Source organism: Gambusia affinis, linkage group LG11 (assembly GCF_019740435.1).
Source record: "Gambusia affinis linkage group LG11, SWU_Gaff_1.0, whole genome shotgun sequence".
NCBI lineage: Eukaryota > Metazoa > Chordata > Actinopteri > Cyprinodontiformes > Poeciliidae > Gambusia > Gambusia affinis.
Window position 1 is genome coordinate 17,138,999 of NC_057878.1, and position 19,916 is coordinate 17,158,914.

Consider the following 19,916-nt stretch of genomic DNA (forward strand, 5'->3'; position numbering starts at 1 on the left):
AGTCAATATTTCACAGATGCTGATCATACTTATATCCATTATCCAGTTTTAGAATCTGTGCCAAAATATGTAAAGCTAAAACTGCTCTTCTGCCTGCTTAGTTTTGCGAACCAATCAGCCGATTTCAGTGACCCAAATTATGCAGCGGATTAGTTGTGTTTTTTGGATTTGGTGGAAAAACACCACTGGATTGTACCTTTAAGTAGTTTTTTAACTGTGAACTGTACTCTAAACGGTCTATTTTTTACTCATCTGTTTAAACAGCAACTTGGGAAATTAAAGGGAAAAAATCTTTGTATAACTCCCGGTTTCTGCTTACGTTGAGTCAACTATAAACATTGTGTAATGCAATAACTAAGCGTCACAAGACTGATAACAGGCAGAATAAATTTTATTGGTGTGCTGTAGGCGGAAGCAAGGAAATAATTCATAACGAACAAGGGTCTCGTATCACTTTATGGAAAGTTGTCAGTTTTCAAACAACGACAGAACAGCAGGCGGAAAGTAGAATAGCTTCTTCCTGCTTGTACGTTGGACCATTTACGTCACCCTGAGACTGATTTACGGCCAGAATCAACAGGTGCCAACATGGTTTCTTTAATACATACAATTCGAGATCATACAGACGAGATCAGCTGCTGTGCCTTTTCTCCGTCTGCTCTGGTGACCGGATCAGCTGATAAAACTCTCCGGGTGTATAGCACGGCGGACTTTAAGGAGTTTCACTTCTCTCCTCTGACTGGTCACGGCTACGGGGTTCACCGCTGCTGCTTCAGCTCCTGCGGCAGCTACCTGCTAAGCTGCTCCACGGACGGCTCCATCATTGTTTGGAGCTCGGAAACAGGTGAGCTACTCTCGGCGGTGGAGCACCCGGGCCGCAGCCCGCTCCGAGTCTGCGCGTTGGCGCCGGACTCCTGCCTCCTGCTGGCGGGTGCCTGTGATGGCACCGTGGCCCTGTGGGACTTCCCTTCCAAGACACTGCGCAGGTATACTTGGATCTTAATCGTTTCTGATACCAGACCGTATTTGTCTGAAAGTCCTCTTAAATGATATGGACTTGTCCACTGCTGGAAATGTGTTATGCTATCACAACAGTAACAGTAACATTATATATATATATATATATATATATATATATATATATATATATATATATATATATATATATATATATATATATATATATATATGTTCTGGAGGTCATCCAGTTTTAATTTAGTTTAATTATGGATGCTAATCAAATACCTTTGGTTGAGAAATATAGAATTAAATGTTACATCTTAGTATTTTTATTTGTCTTACAAAATGTCTAACTAAAGAAGTCATTTTGTTAATGAACACAGTTAGAAAGTGGGTTGATTGTAAAGTTCATTAAACAGAACTTTTAAATCATACCAAGATTACATGTGTTGAGTTAAACACATCTAATCTTTTCATAGATGTAGTTTTGGGGTAATTTTTAAAGCTGCATTTTAAAATTGTCAAAAGTTGACCTGAAATAGCAAAACAAATCACTTAATTTCCATTATTTGGATATTGCCAATCAACACATGATCTGTGTTAAATTATGTTGTTTTGTGTTTGTGTTGAATATTACTGTAACTAGTAACAACCCTCCTATGCAGCCTATTGATCATGCTTGTTATTGTATAATATGTATTGAAAAGACATCAGCATGTTTACATTTACACCATGAAATTAAGATTCTAATATATTCCTGACTAAATGGAATGGCTGCAGATAAAAAACTCATTGCTTTCAGTTTAAGTGTGGCTCCCTCCAACACTGTAAGTGACCCTCATCTGAAAACCTTCTGGAATCACCCCTGATGGTAGAGTGCCTGTTCTGTGTTGGAGTAGTAATTTAAAAAAATCCAACTGACACCTTTAACAGATTCAAAGTGAGACTCAAGGTTAGCTCTCAGCTCTGAAAACCACAATTTGACAGACGAACTGAATCAAAAAGCTCTCACACTTGTCGCTTTTGGCAACATCTCTCAGCCTTCTGCAGCAGATGGAGTCATCGTACAGCTGTCGCAGCTTTTTTTCCCCGCCTCCCATCAGTGACAAACTTTAAAGCAGAAAATAATATTAAAAATGTATTAGAAAACAATGCACTCATTAATCTAATCATTTTAGGACACTGAGGACAATGTCAGAATGCATATCAGAAAAGTGGTCTTGTTTTTTTTTTTGAGCTAATAAAGTTTAGCATAAAAACAGATGTATTCATTTCAGGTCAACTTGAATGCAGACAGCGTATACTTAATTTCTAGAAATATGAATGTTTCCTTCTTGTCAGAATTCTTATTGAGCTCTGTCTCTATGATTAAGCATCCCATCTCAACAGAACCGTACAAGGTCAACATTTTCACAAAAAGTCTTCTTTATCTTTTAAACAAACTGCTCTAATAATTTTCTCCCGCAGATGTGCTGCAGCAAGTGAAGCCAGCATTGTGGCCTGCAGTTTCTCTCCCTGCTCTCAGGTTTTTGTGACCGGCTGTACCCACGGAGACCTCAAACTCTGGGATGATCACATCAGCCCTCTGCTTGCTCAGAAAGACGCCCATGATTTGGGCGTCACCTGCTGCAGCTTCGCACCTCACTTCAAAATTGGTGAGTTAAGTAAACTTGAAATAGTTTTAAAAACATGTTGCAAAAAAAATTATTTACCTATATATCATGGAAGGTAAAGATACAGATATAGAAATTATTTTCATCTTAATTGTAGCCACAGTTTTAACAACATGGGTTGGAAAAAAATCTTTTTCGTGTTGAAGTTATTACTGTAAAAATCTGAGGTCACCTGAAAGTTGTGGGTGAGAGATGTATTCGTAATCTAAACAATTGGAGAAACATGGGTAAGGTAGACCGGGCCTATTTTGTTGAGTCAATATGTGGGGTTTAATAGTCTTACAAAAGAGTACTGCCAAACTGAATAAAAAAGATCCTTCAACAAAACACACCTTTTATGGGTGTCTACACTTTTACATCACAAATAAACCTAATTTGTTTTACAGTTCAAGTCATTATTTACCTACTCCTCTGACAAATTGATAGGAAGCTTGGTGTTCTCAGTTTCTTTTAAAAATCCAAGGTTGTTTTTAGTCCACTAATCAAATGTCTCGTTTCAAAACACTACTTTTTTAAAGGATACTGCTGGTTAGTGGTTTATTTGTCTTCTTCTGCTGCTAGTTTGATCAAGCATGAATGCTGAGTTTTTTTCCACTTACTGTGCAGAAGACTCCTGTGTGGAGCTTCGACTGGCCTCCTGTGGACAGGACAGTCTTCTGAAAATATGGATTGTTTCTCAGCGTGAGGGAGCAGGTAGGCTGACCCCCAAACCCCACATGCATCCTCAGCCAAACACTCCTTTAATCTATTGTCCAGGACAGAGAGAGAGAGAGAAAGAGAGAGAAACACACTGCTGACTGGGACAACCTTGATATCTCTCTCTGCTGAATACAATCATTTTATGGGGCTTAAATCAGAGATGGACTCATTAATAATGTATTAAGACTTCCTCTTGAAACACAGCAGCGCTGGGGGATTCTCTGTTATCCGTGTGTGTCAATATGCAAATGATCTGGAAGGCCACCAGGTGCAAACTGACACATTTTGTTGTTCAAGCTCCAGCAGAGGAAGCAGAGTTCACACGTCCTTCACGGGTTATATAACCAGGTTACAAGGTGCATTTTCGTTATGTGCTTGGGCATACAACGGTGCTAGGTCCTTTAATGTGTTGCCGTAGTAACGGTCATGTCCTGTAGGATTTGTTGGCCCTTCATGGCAACCAAAGTCCTTGGTGATATACGTGTGCGTGTATATATATACATATATATACACAAATATATATATATATATATTTATAATATTTATATATGAGCAAAAAACATTTTTGGTTTTCCAAGGAAGATGTTGAAAGATGCTAAAAATTGTCCTTGTTTTTGTCTTTGTAATGCTGTTGCTCAGACATAGACATGAGACTGCAACTGTCTTGCATTTAAGAAAAGTGGATTTCTTTTTTTGCATGTCTGATTTTTGCAGGAATTACAGAATAAGGTGATTAAAAGAAGCAACTGGTCAATTTTAAAACTTGGATTTATGCTTGTGTGGCACATTACTTTTGAAACATTTTGACTAGCAGCTAATGAAATCCCAACATAAACCTTTGAAAGCTAGCACACTGAAACATTTTAAAAGGGATTACTATAATGTTTATTGCAGCCTACACAAATGACAGTTGTCCAGCAGACAATCCCACTCTCCCAAATGAGAGTAAGCCAAAAGAGGTCCTTTTAGAAGTAGCTGACTGTTTAGAGGGCTCTCTCAAAGCATATTTGTGGAAAGTTGAGTGGAAGAAAAAAGTGTGGCACAGTAGGGTTTAGATATGATGTGTGTCCACCCTGCCAAATATATCATTATCTGGGTCCATAAACATTAAACCAGGAATAATTTAGGTTCATTTTCCAGAAAATTCTCCTAAACCCCATAGAGAATATAAAACTGAGATGAGATACCAACAGGCCAAATGTCATGATGAACTGGGCTTGTTTACTGCCTCAGTAGATATAAGGTCGTAATGCTAAGCTACATTATTGCCATTATTTATGCTAAAAAAGTGTCAAACAAACATTAAATGCATGTACTGTACAATGTATACATAATTTATGTATTAAAATTTTTAATTATTTCATTTCTGGTTTCCATTATTATAATCAACACAATTAAGAAAAATAAATTATATCAATTTATATGTACAATAAGTGAGTTGCACTGTTTGAATTGTATCACAGAAACCATGCAGCATCCCATTGATAGTCTTTTTAAAGTAAAACACCAGAGAGAAGAAATGTAGTTTTATCTTTTTTCATCCACTCATTATTTGTTTTATACCCAGGGAATGTTACTCTGTTCATGGTTAAGGAGGACTGGGCCGAACCTCTGCTCCCTCTGACCGTAGAAGAAACGCCTCTCTGGTTCATTCAGAGATACAGACTACCATGCATACTCATACTAATGCCTACAGCGAATCTGATATTGGTGAATAAAACATGTCTTTTGACTGTTCAAGGAAGCTGAAAAAGGCAAGCCTGAACAACTCTGCAGGAAAAATAGATTAATTCAGGGATGCCAAAAATCCCCTGAAGATTGTTTTTCAATTAGTTATAAGCCATTTTAAAACGTGAGTTGAAATGTGTTCAGTTTATTCCCCAAATAGTAAAACTCTTTTATCTCTGGACAGCTGACAGCAGGTGGCAGAGCTGCAGCACAGAGAGTCAGCAGAGAAATTAAAACTTTTTTATGTATGTACAGGGGGACAAAAAAAGATGTCAAGTCAACAGTTTAGGATGTATGACAATTCTAAATCCCTCTCAACCTTTTCTCTGTGTGTGTGTGTTCATGTTGACCTGCAGTGTGGACCATGATGCTTCTTCACATTCTCACTGGTCAAACGGCTCCAGTTCTGTCCTGCGCTTTCTCTGCTGATGGAGAGCTGGTGGTCTCTGGGTGAGAACCTCATCATAGCAACAGAAAGCCTGTTGTGCTAACATGCTAACTATAAAGAGTATGTAGACATGGACAAAATTATTAGTACCCCTCTATAGATGACCAAAGTAAAGTAATAATGAGCAAAAATGTACTGAAAATTAATCAATGACAATCAGACATTACTTCTGAAATATGGTTAAGCAGAACAGTTTTTTAAAAAGTAACTAATGAAACAGGCCTAGGCTAAATTGATGGCACTTCTGGAAAAAAATTGGATACGTTTTTACATAAGTCTTTAATGTAGAAGCTAACATCGGAGCTGCAGGATGTGTCAATCTCTGATAGCCATTGCTGTTCATTAAAGGGTGAATTTGTTGCTCCATACGTAATTACATTACTCTTTATCAGCTTTTGAATACACTGTTGGCTGCCTTTGATTCTGTGAAGGATTTTTATGTTTTTTTTGTTGTGTTTTTTTTTGTGAGTAAGCAGCAGATGCTACTGCTGAGTGTAGACCTTCTTGTTCTCTCAGTCAGCCACAGGAGGAATGTACTTTATTATAAAGCTGCTGTTGGCCCCTTCTGTTGCTCTTGGCTCAAAGTCAAACACACTGAAGATTGATCTGTTTCTTATTCTTGTCTTCCTCAGTTTTTATAAACTCATACATGACTACATGATTAATCTGTGGTGTAAATGCATACATATGGATTTTGAACATGAGGTGACCTTATTTACTGTAATTATTACAGATCGGTGGATAAAAGTGTAACGATATACGATGCCGTAAGTAATGTTCACAAAGTGTCTTTTGTTTTATTCCTCCTCAGTTCACAGTGATATAAAGATGACTTCTGAATCAAACATGTCTCGTCCCTGTAAATAAGAACTCAAAACATTCCAGTTGCACTTTGTTCACAGAACCTGGGAACCCTGCTCCACATTTTGAAGCAACATGACAGGTAAATTACCCAGCCTCCTGCTGCGATACAATCTCCGCAGGTCTCAGCCGAGCAGCAAAATATGGAGCCCTGGCGTTTCAGATCAAAATGTGTGATTTTTGCTTGATTAGTTTCTCCCAGAAGCGCTGGGTGCAGTGATGCAACAGTATATTTCTGCTTTCTGCACAGTCATTGATGTGGCACTGCAGGTAAGAACCATCAGAGCGCTTTGAAGTGTTTGAAAGGATTTAGGGATCTTTTTTTTAATGGCTGAGGGAAACAGATTTTTGGGGCTGATCTCTTTCTGTGCCACTTTCAGGTTGTCACAAACACCCTTCACTTTCCTGTTATCTCGCCTTCCTGCAGATATGTGACAGCGGTCGCTCTGTCTCCTGCCTTTGGCCTGATGGCAACTGGCTCAATGGACAGATCAGTAAATGTGTGGAAGATTGGGGGAGTTGGATATGAAGAAACTGGTAAATACTGTTGCAGTTGAGTTTGTCACTTTTTAATGTCTTGAATAAACCTGTATTTAAAAATTTGATGGAAAAACAAAACCTCAGAAATCACTGCATAGTTAAACTCCAAATTTCCTATTTGCCTATAAGAGGAATAACGTTTATATTATGATGTTGCAGCTGGATAGACTATCACTGATCCTCATAGAGCTGTTGTAATGGAGGGATGAATGCTGCTATAAGCAGGAACAAGAAGTTTCTGCTTATAGTGAAAGAATACATGCATTCGATAAACATCTGAACAGCTCCTCCATCTGCCTTTCGTCAGCATGATGTTGATAAAACAAATTCCCTTTCCTCTAAAACGTTGAACCTGTCTTTTAATACTCCTCCACCGCTGCCGCTCCACGTCTTCGCTTTAATCTTGTTTTTCTCTTGTCTTTTCACACAATGAACTTATTTCCTTTCATGTTTTTCTGCAGCGGTTGAATCACAGCAGGTGCCATGTCAAGGTAAATAACCGTCACTCTGTTTTTCTGTCTGAGTCCATCAAGTATTCAGGCGATATGTGGATTTATTTGAATGTTTTATGGTAAAGCTGCATTTTGTGTAACTTACTCACGTAGCCCGCTTTGAGCATTAGAACGTCATTTGTTGACCCCTTGAAAAATATCTTCTTTTAGTGTGTCTGACTAGAAAATAAATCTGTGGCTAGTATTCTTTTTGAACACAAATTCTATTTGTTGTTCAAATCTTGCTACAGCTCATATAGTCTGACTTATTTATTTTAGCCACAGCCAAGATTTCTGAGGTAAACACAGCAAACAATGTGCAACACGTTGAAATGCTGAAGAGATGCTTGCTCCATAAATCACCAGCGCTGTATAAACTCTTATCCTGCACTGCACAGTGGTGTTGTTGACTTGCAGCAAGAAGGTTCTGGGTTTGAATCCTGGTTTAGGGTCTCTACATGTTCTCTCTGTTCATGCATGGCTTCTATACTGTTATTCTGGTTTCCTCCCGCAGTGAAAAAATATGACTGATAACTACAATCTGAAAAGTGTGGCATACCTGTGTATCAAAAAAATTTTCAGATCTATTCTGAATTGTTTTGGAGAGAGTCTCTAAAACGTTAAGATTTCTTAAGCCTTTCCACAGATTCTCAATTAGATATAGATCTGTAACTTTAATTTTTCCTGGGACGTGAGCTCTCTGCTCGTCATCAACTCTGATCAGTTTCCCTGTGCGATCTGAAGATAATTATCCTACAGCATTCTGCTGCTGATATTCAGAGTTGGTTTTCCACTACACACACTGCGCAGGCCTGAAAAATGTGTTTTAGTTTTGCCTAATCAGAGTGTCTTCCATGTGTTGCTGTGTTCTCTATACGGTTTGCAAACTCTAAAGAAGGTTTTCCATACCTTTCTTTTTCAGATAACTTTTACCTTGCTACTCTTCCATGAAGGCCCTATTAGTGCAGTGTATGACTAGTGGTTGTGTTTACAGATTCTCCCACCTAAGCTGTTGAGGTCTGAATACCCTCCAGTTAGCAAGGGGCTCTTGGTTCCTTCACTTTCAATAATGCTGTCCTTACCAAGGCTGTATGCTCGGGTGAATGACCAGTCAAAATGCACTCTATTTTGCATGTAAACATTTTTAAATTAAAAAAATACACGTATATTTATTGAGATGTCCTATTTTTTATATAACTATAGGTTTAAGTAGGTGCATTCATAGATTATTTTTTTTGTTTGTTTTCTTTTAAAAGTGAAACTAAAAGACTAAGATCCAAAGGATGCAGTCTGGAACTGCTCTGACTCCAATGAATCTTCCCTGATTTTGGCTTGGTGTTCCAATGAGTCAGCCCCCTAGACTGGGAGACTCCAAATAATACACTGTATCAGCCAAGATTACACCAAAAAAGGCCTCTTGCTTTCCTCATGGCTTCGCAAACCTACAAAGTTAGCATTTCTCCATACACTTTAAGTATCAAGTCTTGGGAAATCTGTGCTTTTGCGTAAACTACATCACTGTAAAAGCTTCTTGACGAAAAAATGAAACTACGCTGTTAAGGATTCTAGCTGTCCTTTACTACACTATTCTATAAAGATGCCTCATACAACAAAAGTTTGAAGAATACAGATCTCTTGAGTTTCTGTGCCTTCACTCAATAAAAAAACTTACATGAGATAAAATGTTAAAATTACAGTAGAAGGACTTGATTTAAGACTATTTTACAACTGTGTTTGTGGATTTTTATGGGTGAATGCAGATGAAAGTAATTTTACAACTGTGTTTGTGGATTTTTATGGGTGGGTGCAGAAGAAAGTAATTATCGCTCCCATATCGGATTATAGGGAGTGTGTCCTTTCTGTCGAGATTGGGAGGAAACTGTTTGTTTGCAGGACATTGGGCTGTAATAGCTCAGCACTTCCTCCTAGCCTGTTCTGTTTTTTTTCTTTGTTTTGTTTTGTTTTTTTTGCAGGAAAGAAATTGCCAGGTCACTCCAGGTTGTTGCTTGCTGATTGGACAGAGGAGGATGTGCAAAGCTGGCTGTGCGAAGAAGGACTGGATGAGCTCGTCATGATTTTTAAAGCCAACAATATTGACGGGTCAGAGGTGAACCACATGACCAAGGAGACTGTGGCTGAGCTGGGAATAGGTGAGGACAAAGAATAATTGATAGGGTTAAAAAGCACCTTATTGTTTCTCATATCAATTATCATTTCTATTGGCTTTCATGCCACCTTAAACATTATTCCCAAAACTTATTCGATCTGTAGTGACAAAATTCCCAGAATTGGATGCTTTCTTCTGCAGAGCTTGATGAGTTGAGCTAAAATGTCCAAGTTGACATTATTAAGCTATGTTTCTATTCTGCTATCAAGATCAGCTGAAGGAATTACAGCATTTTATACATTACACAATGTATTATAATAAAACAGACAGAGCGTCTGCACAGCTAGACATGAAATTATGCACTGTTGTGTCATTGTCGAGATTTAAAAACTTATTCTTGCATAGAGTTTGGATAAAATATGCATTTCTTTCATATTGTTTCTTATTGTCAGATCTTGAAACAGCTCAGAAACTTGATGTTGTATTCAAAAAGGATTTAGTGGTGTTGCTCCAGCGACACTACCTGCTATCACTCGGTTCTGCATGTTCTTCTAAACAGTAGTCAGGAAGTTTGCTGAGAGCAAACACTCTCCAGATCAATAACATTTGACCTGCTCTCATTGTGCTGTTATTGAATTAAAGTCAAACGATCAAGGACTTAAGTTTCCTAATTGGTCCATGTAAGGTTACTAGCTGTGCATCTGCCACTGCAAAATGGCCAACAATTCTTGTAGCTTGAAAATTGAAAATTTATATCAAACAATTTGCATTCCTGCTTCATGCATCTAAAGCCCTATAAGGTATTTCTTAAAATGAGCCATTCAGCATTAGTCACTTCATCAGTTTAATTTTGTGGGCTTGGTGTTAAAGGTAAAAGCAGAACCAAACTCTCATTTCAACTTTCAAATCTTAAACTTTGTCACACATTAGTGTTAAAACATAGAACTTCTGTCTCCAGTCTAAACACAAAAAACATCTGATTCTAATTACAAAACTCACTGCATTACAATCCTGACTGTACTCAGACTAAAACCCATTTTGTTTGGTTTAATTGTAAAGCATCAGACAGCAAACCAGATTCGCATCCTGCTCAGTGATTCAAAGCATGCCCCATACCATCGCTACATGTTTAGTATGGAGGACAGCTCTCATCATTACCGCAGAAGAAATGGACAGATTGGCACATTTTTTGCCATGCTGTGCGACCTACATCCCCACAGTACAACACATAATTTTCTGTGCATGCAAATAGTGTGTGCATTTGCATAGGCATACACTCACCCTCTCTCTTTCTTGTGCAGACACACACATCTAGTGAGATTTCAGTAAACTTTATGAAATATTCATTTCACCCCCCTTCCCCACCCCCACACCATCAAATTATCAATCTAAATGTAAAGTGGACGGTATAGTACTTGTGATGAAAGATGCTGGAGTGTATAGAAATATAGAAATCCTAAACGAAGTATTACTTTGAAGTGCAACTTTTCTAACATCGTTTATTAGCTCAGTAACAACTTGAGGGGTTCAAGGAGTTCAACCTGATTGAATGCTGTCATTTTTCTAGCATGATCCAGGCTGGCTGTACTGCTGTCGTCTGTTGCTTGTTTTTTTCTCAACACATTAGCATCCGAGCTGTCTTGTTGACGTAATTATAAGCTGGATCAGCATTGATGGGTTAACTGGTTCACAGCAACACACATTTTTTTTTTTTTTTTCTGTAGTACTTCAGTCTTTTCTCCTCATCCGTATTGATTCCTTGCTTTATGAAGAGAAAAAGTGCTATTCAGTGCAGGACTAGCTTTTCGTTCTTATAGAAGTTGATTGGAACAATGTTTTCAGAGGAGAGGCTGAGTAATTTCTCCTTGAACAGAGGTAGAATGCTTATGAGTGTAGCCTTGGTACATCATTGCTTTCACTACATGTTGGAGAGCAGTACACACTCAGGAGCATCAGGTTAGATTGAATAGTATTTGTAAAGAATAAATTTTCCAACAGACCAAAATGTACCCAAAAAATGGTATTTCAAATGCTTTCTTTATAGACAGTTTTTGAGAAATGGGAACTAGTAACTTTTCTTGTACTTCAAAGATAAATGAAATTCTAGGACCTTGAAGAAGAATGCTTACAGAATAAGGCGTACAGCTGGTCTTTATGATTCTCTCTTTGCTCTCCAACCAACCAATGAGGCATTTGCAAAACAGCTGGATTTATACTGAGATTAAATAACATAAAACAGTTAGTCAGTTATAATGAGCTAAAGTATTAAATGATGTACCGGTGTGAATACTTCTGCAAGTAAGACATGAACACATGTTTTCTTTATCTTTGTGTAGAATTCAGCTCCAAACCCTTTTACAGTGATCGTCAAACTATGCCTAACAGATTGCATGAGCAAGTCCTGAGCACTGGTGGTGAAAATACATTATAGTCAGCATTTCTGAAAAGGTTTCAGAAGTTAAGTTCAGGCCATAGCTTTTGCTGTTGCCATTGGCATAATCTACATTTCACAAATTGAGAGAAAATGTTTTTATTAAACGGGAGCAGATCATAAGCTATGATAAAGAGGATGGATGATACAGCTCCTGCAACAACTTAGTGAATCTAAACATGTACTTGTGTCTCCAGTAGGATGCCTGTAGTTTTTCTTTCTCCATGTTTCACAAAGTTCACTTTCTACCTCAAAGAAATGGAGAGTAGACATCTGAATGTCTGAAATCAATGTGCTTAAAATTGTATAAAATTGTAAGCACAAGAAATAAAATAAAGTGCCTTAGTATCTGTCCACCTAGCAAGCTAAACATCTCTCTATCAGTCTTAATTATGTTTCTTAAGATCCATAGCATAAATCAATGTAAAACGAAAGTAAGAATAGGTCTCTGACAGATTTAGACATTGGGATTGGGGGCTACAAATTATACAGAGTAACAAGTAACACACACGATGGCAGTTCATTTGCACTAAAAATAATAGATGTGGTTCTGATGGAGGGGATCAAATGGCACATGGGAAGGAAGTGGCATCTTTCACATCTCTTCATATAAAAGCAGCAGGAGGACCTGCTTAAGAGACTTGCATTTTTAAAAACCTCTAAAACAATCGTCAGCAGTATTGGGTATAATTTGTATTTTAGTAGTTTTAGTATTTCTTTAAAGAAGAATATACCAATATGAGTTGGGTCAAACATTTTGAGTTTCCTTTCAGAAACTTTTCATAATTGGCTGGAATTTTAGCCCAATGCTGCAGACAGAACTGGTGTAAGTGGTTCAGGTTTGTGGATCGTCTTTTTCACACAGTTTTTCAGTTCATCCCACAAAATTTCTATGAGACTGAGACTGAGAACCAGGGTTTTTTGATTGTCGCTCCAAACCTTAACTAATTTGTCAGTGTGCTTCAGATTATTCTCCATTTGGAAGACCATTGTGTTCTCTTGATTTAACTTCTTAGCTGATGTCTTGAGATGTTGCTTTAATATTTACAAATTATGTTCCTTCCTCAAATTGACAACTATTTTGTAAAGTACACCCATCCTCCGTGCATCAAAACTCCACTCCTGATGCTGCCACCCTTGTATTTTTTGGGGGGATGGTGTTCTTAGGCTTTCTCCATTTTTCTTCAAATGTTATTTTGATCAGTTTGGAAGATCACTCCAATTTTATTTTCGTCTTTGTAAAATATGAAATAAAATTTCATCTCTTTGCCTAGCCTTTAAAATGAAGCTAGAAACGTGCATGGTGTTGCATTAGTATCATGCAGGGAAAATGGGTTTAAATATGTTGAATCATTCAGAGCCCTTATTGTAATAAAATTGTCAAGACTTTAAAAGTCATGCTAGAAAATGTCACTGCAGCTGCTGTTACTGCCTGAATGAGACATGCTTCTCTGTGGCACAGCCATTACCCACAGACACGCAACTAATCATGGGCAGCCATAAAGGTCGGCCCTCCCTTTTAGCTGTTCAAGAAATTTGCTGCAGATGACAAATTCAGAGGCTGCCGTCAGTAGGCGGAGACATGCAGCTGCGTGTAGAGAGATTTTTCCTCTTTTGGACCTGCTGGATGTTTACTCTCAGGCAGAATAAGAGGAGATGTTAAGTTGCCGGAGCTGAGGAGCAAAACGTCTGGCTCTTAGTGACTCAGCACAGATTTATTTCAGATTTATTTATTTTTTTTTAAGTATGTTTTAGTCAGTGTGCTGTGATTTTAGTTAGCTCAACAGAAAGTAACAAGAGATTAAACAGAGCTCATGTTAAAAAAAAAAAAAATTCAAAAATGTTCATTTTCAAATTCATGCCAACTGAAACTATCTGGATGTGGTTTTGCAGAGTCTGTAGGTCTTCGTGGACGTCTTCTGAGGAAAATTGAGGCCCTGAAGGCAGAGCAGAGCGACTCAGAAGCTCCGGATGAGTTTCTGTGTCCAATCACCAGAGAGCTGATGAAGGATCCAGTCATAGCTGCAGGTTTGTTCACATTAAAAGCAGAAAACCGTTGTCCTCTAGCATGTGCATCATCAGACACGGCAACTCAGTTCTCTGCCACTGCTGTAGTTCTCAAACATAAACTAAGTGTCTGTTCCTCAGATGGGTACTCTTACGAGCGAGAATCTATCGAGAGCTGGATTGGAGGGAAGAACAAAACAAGCCCAATGACCAACCTGCCCCTACAGACGACTCTGCTGACCCCCAACAGATCCCTGAAGATGGCAATAGCCCGCTGGAAGTCCAGTCAGTAAACCAGCAGCTCATTTTACATTTTCTAAAATGCCACTGGTACTTAAACTACTGTAATTGCCAGAAAGGTAATAAGTGTTCTCATTACTGAGTCAGTTTGCTGCTTTGTTGATTTTCACTTCAGAAACTGATATAGAAAATTACCAGATTTATTTCTAATATATTAATCAGTCAGCTTGTTTTTCGTGTTATACCGTAGAGCTTTCAATGTTACAATATGATTCTAATGATAATTTATTGAATTCAGCACATTGAGTGTTTATTAGAACTTTGATCAAAATCAGAAAACAGTTTATCACTGAAATTTAATTCCAAGAGTGAATGTGTTAATTTTGTCTACAATGGTTTATAGCAAATAAAAACTCCAAAACAAAGAATATCAGAATACTTCAGAACACCAATAACAAAATAATTTTTTACTGCAGATTTGTTAGCCTACTAAAAATTCATACAATACTTGGCTGGGGCTTCTGTTGCATGAATTACTGCATCAATGTTGTGCGGCATGAAGTCAATCATCTTGTCTAGATGCTAGAGTGTTAAAGAAACCAAGTTGTTTTAACAGTGACCGTAATTTCTAAATGAGGGACAATAAATACTGACATGTGAAAATAGAACTTTGGACCACTGAGCAGCAGTGCTCTCCCTTTTTCTCACTCTTAAAGTTGTTCCAGGTTTAACAGTGGCTTATTGCAAGGAATATGACACTTGTGGTCCCTCTCTGCACTTCTATGGCTCTGGGTGCTTCAAAGGAGCTTTTCTGCTTAATGTTCTTCTCTTGCATGTCTTTTTCTGTGCACTTAATTTTCCATGTACATGTTTAGATACAGCACTCTATGAAAAGCCATCTTTGATAGCCTTTTATATGAATGTCTGCTAGACAAACATCACATCAGGAATTATTTCCACAATTCTGTTGGCCACAAAAGGACATTTGTGCATTCAAAATTCTTGTCATATTAAAATTTTTTGAGAAACTGGATTTAGTGTTTTTCTCAACCAATTCTTAGTCATCAACTAACAGCAGCAAACAGTGTTATTTTATAGGGAAGCTATATAATTGAAGTTTGACTTTTGTGCTAAATTATGGAAATACATTTACAATGACAGTAGTGCTCTTAAACAGTGAAATAGAAGTTTAAAGAAGCATGCATCTTTTGTTTCTTGCTATCTGAAGTTAAATCGGATCAAGCTTCTCTTGATTTTAGGCTTGAATCGCGAGAAAAGGTAGGAACATTTTTTTTCTTAAGAGAAGTTGCAACTGAATTCATAAGTTTAATTACAGTGAGAACAAAAATGTCTCAACAGTGCAAAATTCTGGTTTCAATTTAAATTTACATGCAGTTGAAACCTGAATATGTTTCTTAAGCACAATGTATTGTGCGTATGAAAACTACAACTCACAAGATGGCTCATAGTCAACCTGCAGTTACGTTGTGTTGCCAAAGATGGTGCTCTGCATTGTAAGGTTGTCCTTTTTTTATAATCTGTTTAATTACCTTCAGCACACTTAATTGTTGTATATTTAGACATTTTAAATACTGCAGTAATAATCTGTATGTATTTAATACAAAAACCCAGGAGACAGATGTGTTGTGTTTTTTTTGTTGTTGTTTTTTTCCCTCTCAGTGGGTCTTTATTTCGCTCTCGCATGGTGGCAGTAATGTTCATTACAGTATGTGATCACGGCTAATAAAGCTCACAATACTGAAAACATGGTAACAACTGCATTTAACGTACATCATAAAATAAAGCTAATGGCACCAAGCCCCCAAACCACCTCTTTTTTTTAAGATATTCCTGTTTTTCTGTTATATAAACTGCAACTGTAGCATGCGTTGAATTCTCATTACTGAGAGTCAAATGCCTTTGTAGCTGTGCAAAAATAACTATATAAAATATATTGCTTTTACAATTAACCAAGCCATTGGCACTGTGAATAAATTAACTAGACAGCAACAACAAGCAGATACAGAAATGATTCAGTGTTAATGATGGCTTATGCAATGTACAAATTTATATTCAACACCATTTTAACAACATTGTGCCTAAAACTCAAAATACACAAGTCTGAACTTGTCAATACACTTAACATAGACCTTCACTAAAAAGAAGAAACAGTACATATTTATATAATATACACATGAGGATCTATAACATCCTTCATAAGTCACAGGAATGCCCATCCCTTAGTTGTTCTTTCAGACCTTTCTCAAAGTACTCAGACCGCATCACTTTAAACACACAGTGTGATGTTAATATTGCTGATTTTTAACTGCTACTACAGTTTGGGGTTTTTTTGTCCACCAACTGGCTTCTACTCAACTGAACAGACATTCAGAAATTACAGTAATTGGTCAAAGTCTTATTGTTATTTTAACATTCAGACTAAAATGGTTTTCTATTATGTTCCTCTTATCTCCCAAAACAGACTTACATCAAACCCTCAATTTCACCATATTATTTGGTAGCTCACCTTGCTCATCTTTTTAGCAGCAGAACCACAACTAATACATTTCGCCAAAGTATTTGGCAAAACTATAACTTATGTAAAGTCACTCCAAACTATTCAGTGAGGAAACAAGCATACATCACTGTATCTGTGTTAGAGTAGAGCTGAACAGGAAGTGATCAGAATTACACCACAGCTTTTTTTTCCTTCAAGAGTGGTTATAATAACAAATTACCTTCAAACTCTTCAGACATTCTTAAACAGTTGCTTAAACAATATACAACATTGCAACAAATAAATAAAAAATTATTTAGACAGAATGATTCACCCCACCTTGTCACCTTCATATTAACCAAATAAAACCAAAGTAGTGCTGATTGTGCTGCATGTTTTGTTTGTGCTACTATAACATTAAAAGATTCTTAAACGGTAACAATCTCAACATTCAAGCAAAAGGAACTTTAACATTTTTTTAAATGATTGCAACACCAAAAAATCACCAAACTAAAATAAATGTTTATGTTTTTGTTAGCTCTAAGGAATTTGGTGGGGCAAAAGGAAAACGTAATTGAAATGTTTTTGTGTTTTTCTTTAATCCCACTCATTGGCCTGTTCAGATTGAGGAAATTTACTCTCCAATGACTCTGGGAACCCTAAGAATGTAATCCCATAGACAGGACTGAAGCAACAAAATCATTGGTTGTAGTTTTGCTGTCAGAAAACGCTGTACGTTACCAGCTGGTCCTTTATTCTTCCCTCCAAAACTTGAGTCACGATGGTCAAAGTTCACTAATTACACATTTACACAAAGCTTGGAGTGACTTTACTTTGCTTTTGAATCATGACCATAATAAAACTACTAGTTTCATTAATTGAACCCTGCAGATGTGAAAGGCGGAAATCTGTCTTCTGAGATCACTAATGCAACAAACAGCAATATTCCTGCATGAGACATAAATTACATGAAACAGTCCAGCAGACCTCAAATGTGAAGAGAAAATGTTTTTGTGTTGCATAATCACAAGATTATTATTCCTCCATCAGGATGAGCTGTAATTTACCAAATGTTAATGTCTTCCTTTATTATGACACGTTTAAAGTGTTAAAAGCTGGAACCAAATGATACTTAAAGTGACCAAGAAAGACCTGACAGGAAATCTAGAAACAGTTTTTCTCTTTTTAGTAATGAAATTTATTTATTTATATTTTATGTGTAAGTGTGTAAAAAGTGAATAGGTCAGAAACTTTTTGAAACTAGCCCCTCAGCACCATAGATGTGATGAACACATTTTAAGCCTAATTTCTAATCAAAAAGTGTTCAGTAATAACATATTGTAACTGTGTGAGCCGTTGGAGAACTTGCTTGGCCTAAGTGTGTGTAACGTGCTCCATGTTTCACTGCGTTGATCAGGATTGTACGTCATGTACGCAGACCTTCAGTGCAATGTTTCCAGCTTGGCTGAATGACGCCGGACATGCTGTCGTGTAACAGAAGCTGCAGACTAAGAGGAATAAAACTCTAAGCTGCTTGTTTGTATGCACAAGCAGCCAGCAAACTGTACTCCTTAAAATCTCAGAAAACTGGAATCTGGCGCTGGTTTAAAAAAACAAACAAAAAAAACAAAAAAATCTGCCCCTCATTTTGGATTTTTGCTTGTGTGCATTGTGGACAGTGTAGAGAGATGAACCATTTCTACACATTCGACTCTATAAAGGATCGCTTTGGTTTCATTGAGGCTACATGAATGGCGGGATTATCTCGGCCCAGGCCAGGCTGCTTGGCATTACCGTCTATGAAAGTATGCGGCATGGCCAGCGCTGGTTTGGACTCTTTGTAGCAGTTGGCCACTTGACAGAACTTCTCCAATTCCTTGGCATGCATGCCATTGTGTAAGCCACTCATCACGGCGCCACCCTGTGGTAGCGGCGCTTTGTGCTGATCCTGGTAAGTGCTCACCGATTTGCTGTAAGACGGCTCACAGTCAATCGGCTGCAGAACCATCGTCGACACATTGTGGCACATCAAGCCGTCAGAGGAGTGGTTAAACCAGCTGCGACTGACGGACTGGAGGCTAGGATGACACGGCTGCTGTTGCTGCTGAAATCGAGCTGTTTTGTCAGTTATGCCCATGAATGGTCTGGGTTTATACTCCCCTGCAGCGCTGCCCTGCTGATTGTGCCTTTTCTCTGAGATTTTGCTGCGGACATCGGGTCCCAGTTTGCCGCTGTCCGACAAGCTGCTGCTGGACGCCAGGCTGCTGGTGGAGCTGGACACACGCATGCTGCTGATGCTTCCTCCCTGAGGTCCCACGGCAGCAGCGTCGTGGTTCCCCAAGTGTCCCGGGCCAGAGCAGGCCAAGCCCTCCAGAGAAGAAGCAGAGTGGGCAGACAGCCTCTCCGGCCCCAGAGCTTTGGAGGAGCTGCAGGATAAGTACGAAGCCTGGGAAGACAGCAGGCTGTCGCCGTCACAACTCTGACCCATGAAGGAGGAAGCTGCCCCCAGCAACATGCGGTTCTCGTACACTGGCTCATCAGCCGCAGCAGGCAGGGGGCTTATGTCAATACCAGGACCTGGCTTCAGCTTGCTGGACATGTGTCGGCTGGGCAATGGGCTGGAGGGTGCGTACTGAGATTTGCCCCCAGCAGAGCGGCCCCCCATGGCCTGCATGGAAGTCATGTGCTGATTGGTCTTTATTATCTGAGCCTGCTTGGTGGGCTGCAAGACCAGCGCCTGCTGGGCCAGCGCCTCCCGATGCTCTCGAGGGTATCGGTGTGAGGGGAGTCTGCTGGGGCCCGGAGGGGAGGTGGGGGTCGCACAGTTGTTAACAGCTGCGGATTCTCTGTTGAAGGAGAAACTGTTCTGGGACCAGCAGGCTTCACCTGTCCTGTCACGCTTCAAGGCCACTGGATCCTCCTCATCGTTGTCCTCCTCTTCCTCCTCCTCTAGAATGTCTCTTTGAGCCTCCACGCTCCTCGCTGGCCTGTGCTCCGATGGGTCAATCTGGTTCTCATTCTGCTCTGGATCATATTCATGGCCTCCTGATGCCTGACTGCAAGCAGCCGCAGCTCCAGCGAAGCTGCCTTTAGTCTGCGCTCTCTGCATCTGTTTGCACTCCTCCTCAACTCGAGCCAGGAGACGACGAATCTCTCGATTATTCGGACACAGTTTGGCTGCTTCGTGCAGGTCGGCCAGGGCTGCAGTGAACTGTCTGTGAACAGAAGAGGCGG

General features: G+C 38.8%; 2 protein-coding genes across 3 annotated transcripts in view; one reads left to right on the plus strand and one right to left on the minus strand.

Moving 5' to 3' along the window:
• The first annotated feature begins 52 nt into the window (after positions 1-52).
• LOC122840020 (WD repeat, SAM and U-box domain-containing protein 1-like) lies at positions 53-15,813 on the plus strand. 2 transcript variants are annotated; one of them, XM_044132125.1, is made up of 11 exons: positions 53-986; positions 2,428-2,615; positions 3,240-3,326; positions 5,417-5,510; positions 6,242-6,275; positions 6,411-6,451; positions 6,797-6,921; positions 7,371-7,400; positions 9,374-9,550; positions 13,832-13,966; positions 14,087-15,684. In XM_044132125.1, exons 1-11 carry the CDS (start codon positions 589-591, stop codon positions 14,236-14,238), a joined length of 1,461 nt encoding a protein of 486 aa, XP_043988060.1. In that variant the 5' UTR covers positions 53-588; the 3' UTR covers positions 14,239-15,684. The 2 variants fall into 2 exon arrangements, with proteins under 2 accessions (XP_043988060.1, XP_043988061.1); XM_044132126.1 differs by having other exon boundaries at positions 56-986; positions 6,797-6,906; positions 14,087-15,813.
• Positions 15,814-16,802: 989 nt separating this feature from the next.
• Positions 16,803-19,916, minus strand: part of tanc1b (tetratricopeptide repeat, ankyrin repeat and coiled-coil containing 1b) — a 101,425-nt gene continuing 98,311 nt past the window's right edge. The window contains exon 26 of the mRNA XM_044132117.1: positions 16,803-19,897. Within this exon, the coding sequence (XP_043988052.1) occupies positions 18,382-19,897 (1,516 nt within the window). The 3' untranslated portion in view covers positions 16,803-18,381. The remainder of the gene's footprint in view (positions 19,898-19,916) is intronic.

Bases quoted from the DNA above. Each gene is read 5' to 3' on its own strand.
- LOC122840020 (XM_044132125.1), top strand. From the start codon at position 589: ATGGTTTCTTTAATACATACAATTCGAGATCATACAGACGAGATCAGC. The intron at 7,401-9,373 runs GTAAATAACCGT...TTTTTTTTGCAG, and splicing joins ACAGCAGGTGCCATGTCAAG to GAAAGAAATTGCCAGGTCAC. The intron at 13,967-14,086 runs GTTTGTTCACAT...TCTGTTCCTCAG, and splicing joins GGATCCAGTCATAGCTGCAG to ATGGGTACTCTTACGAGCGA.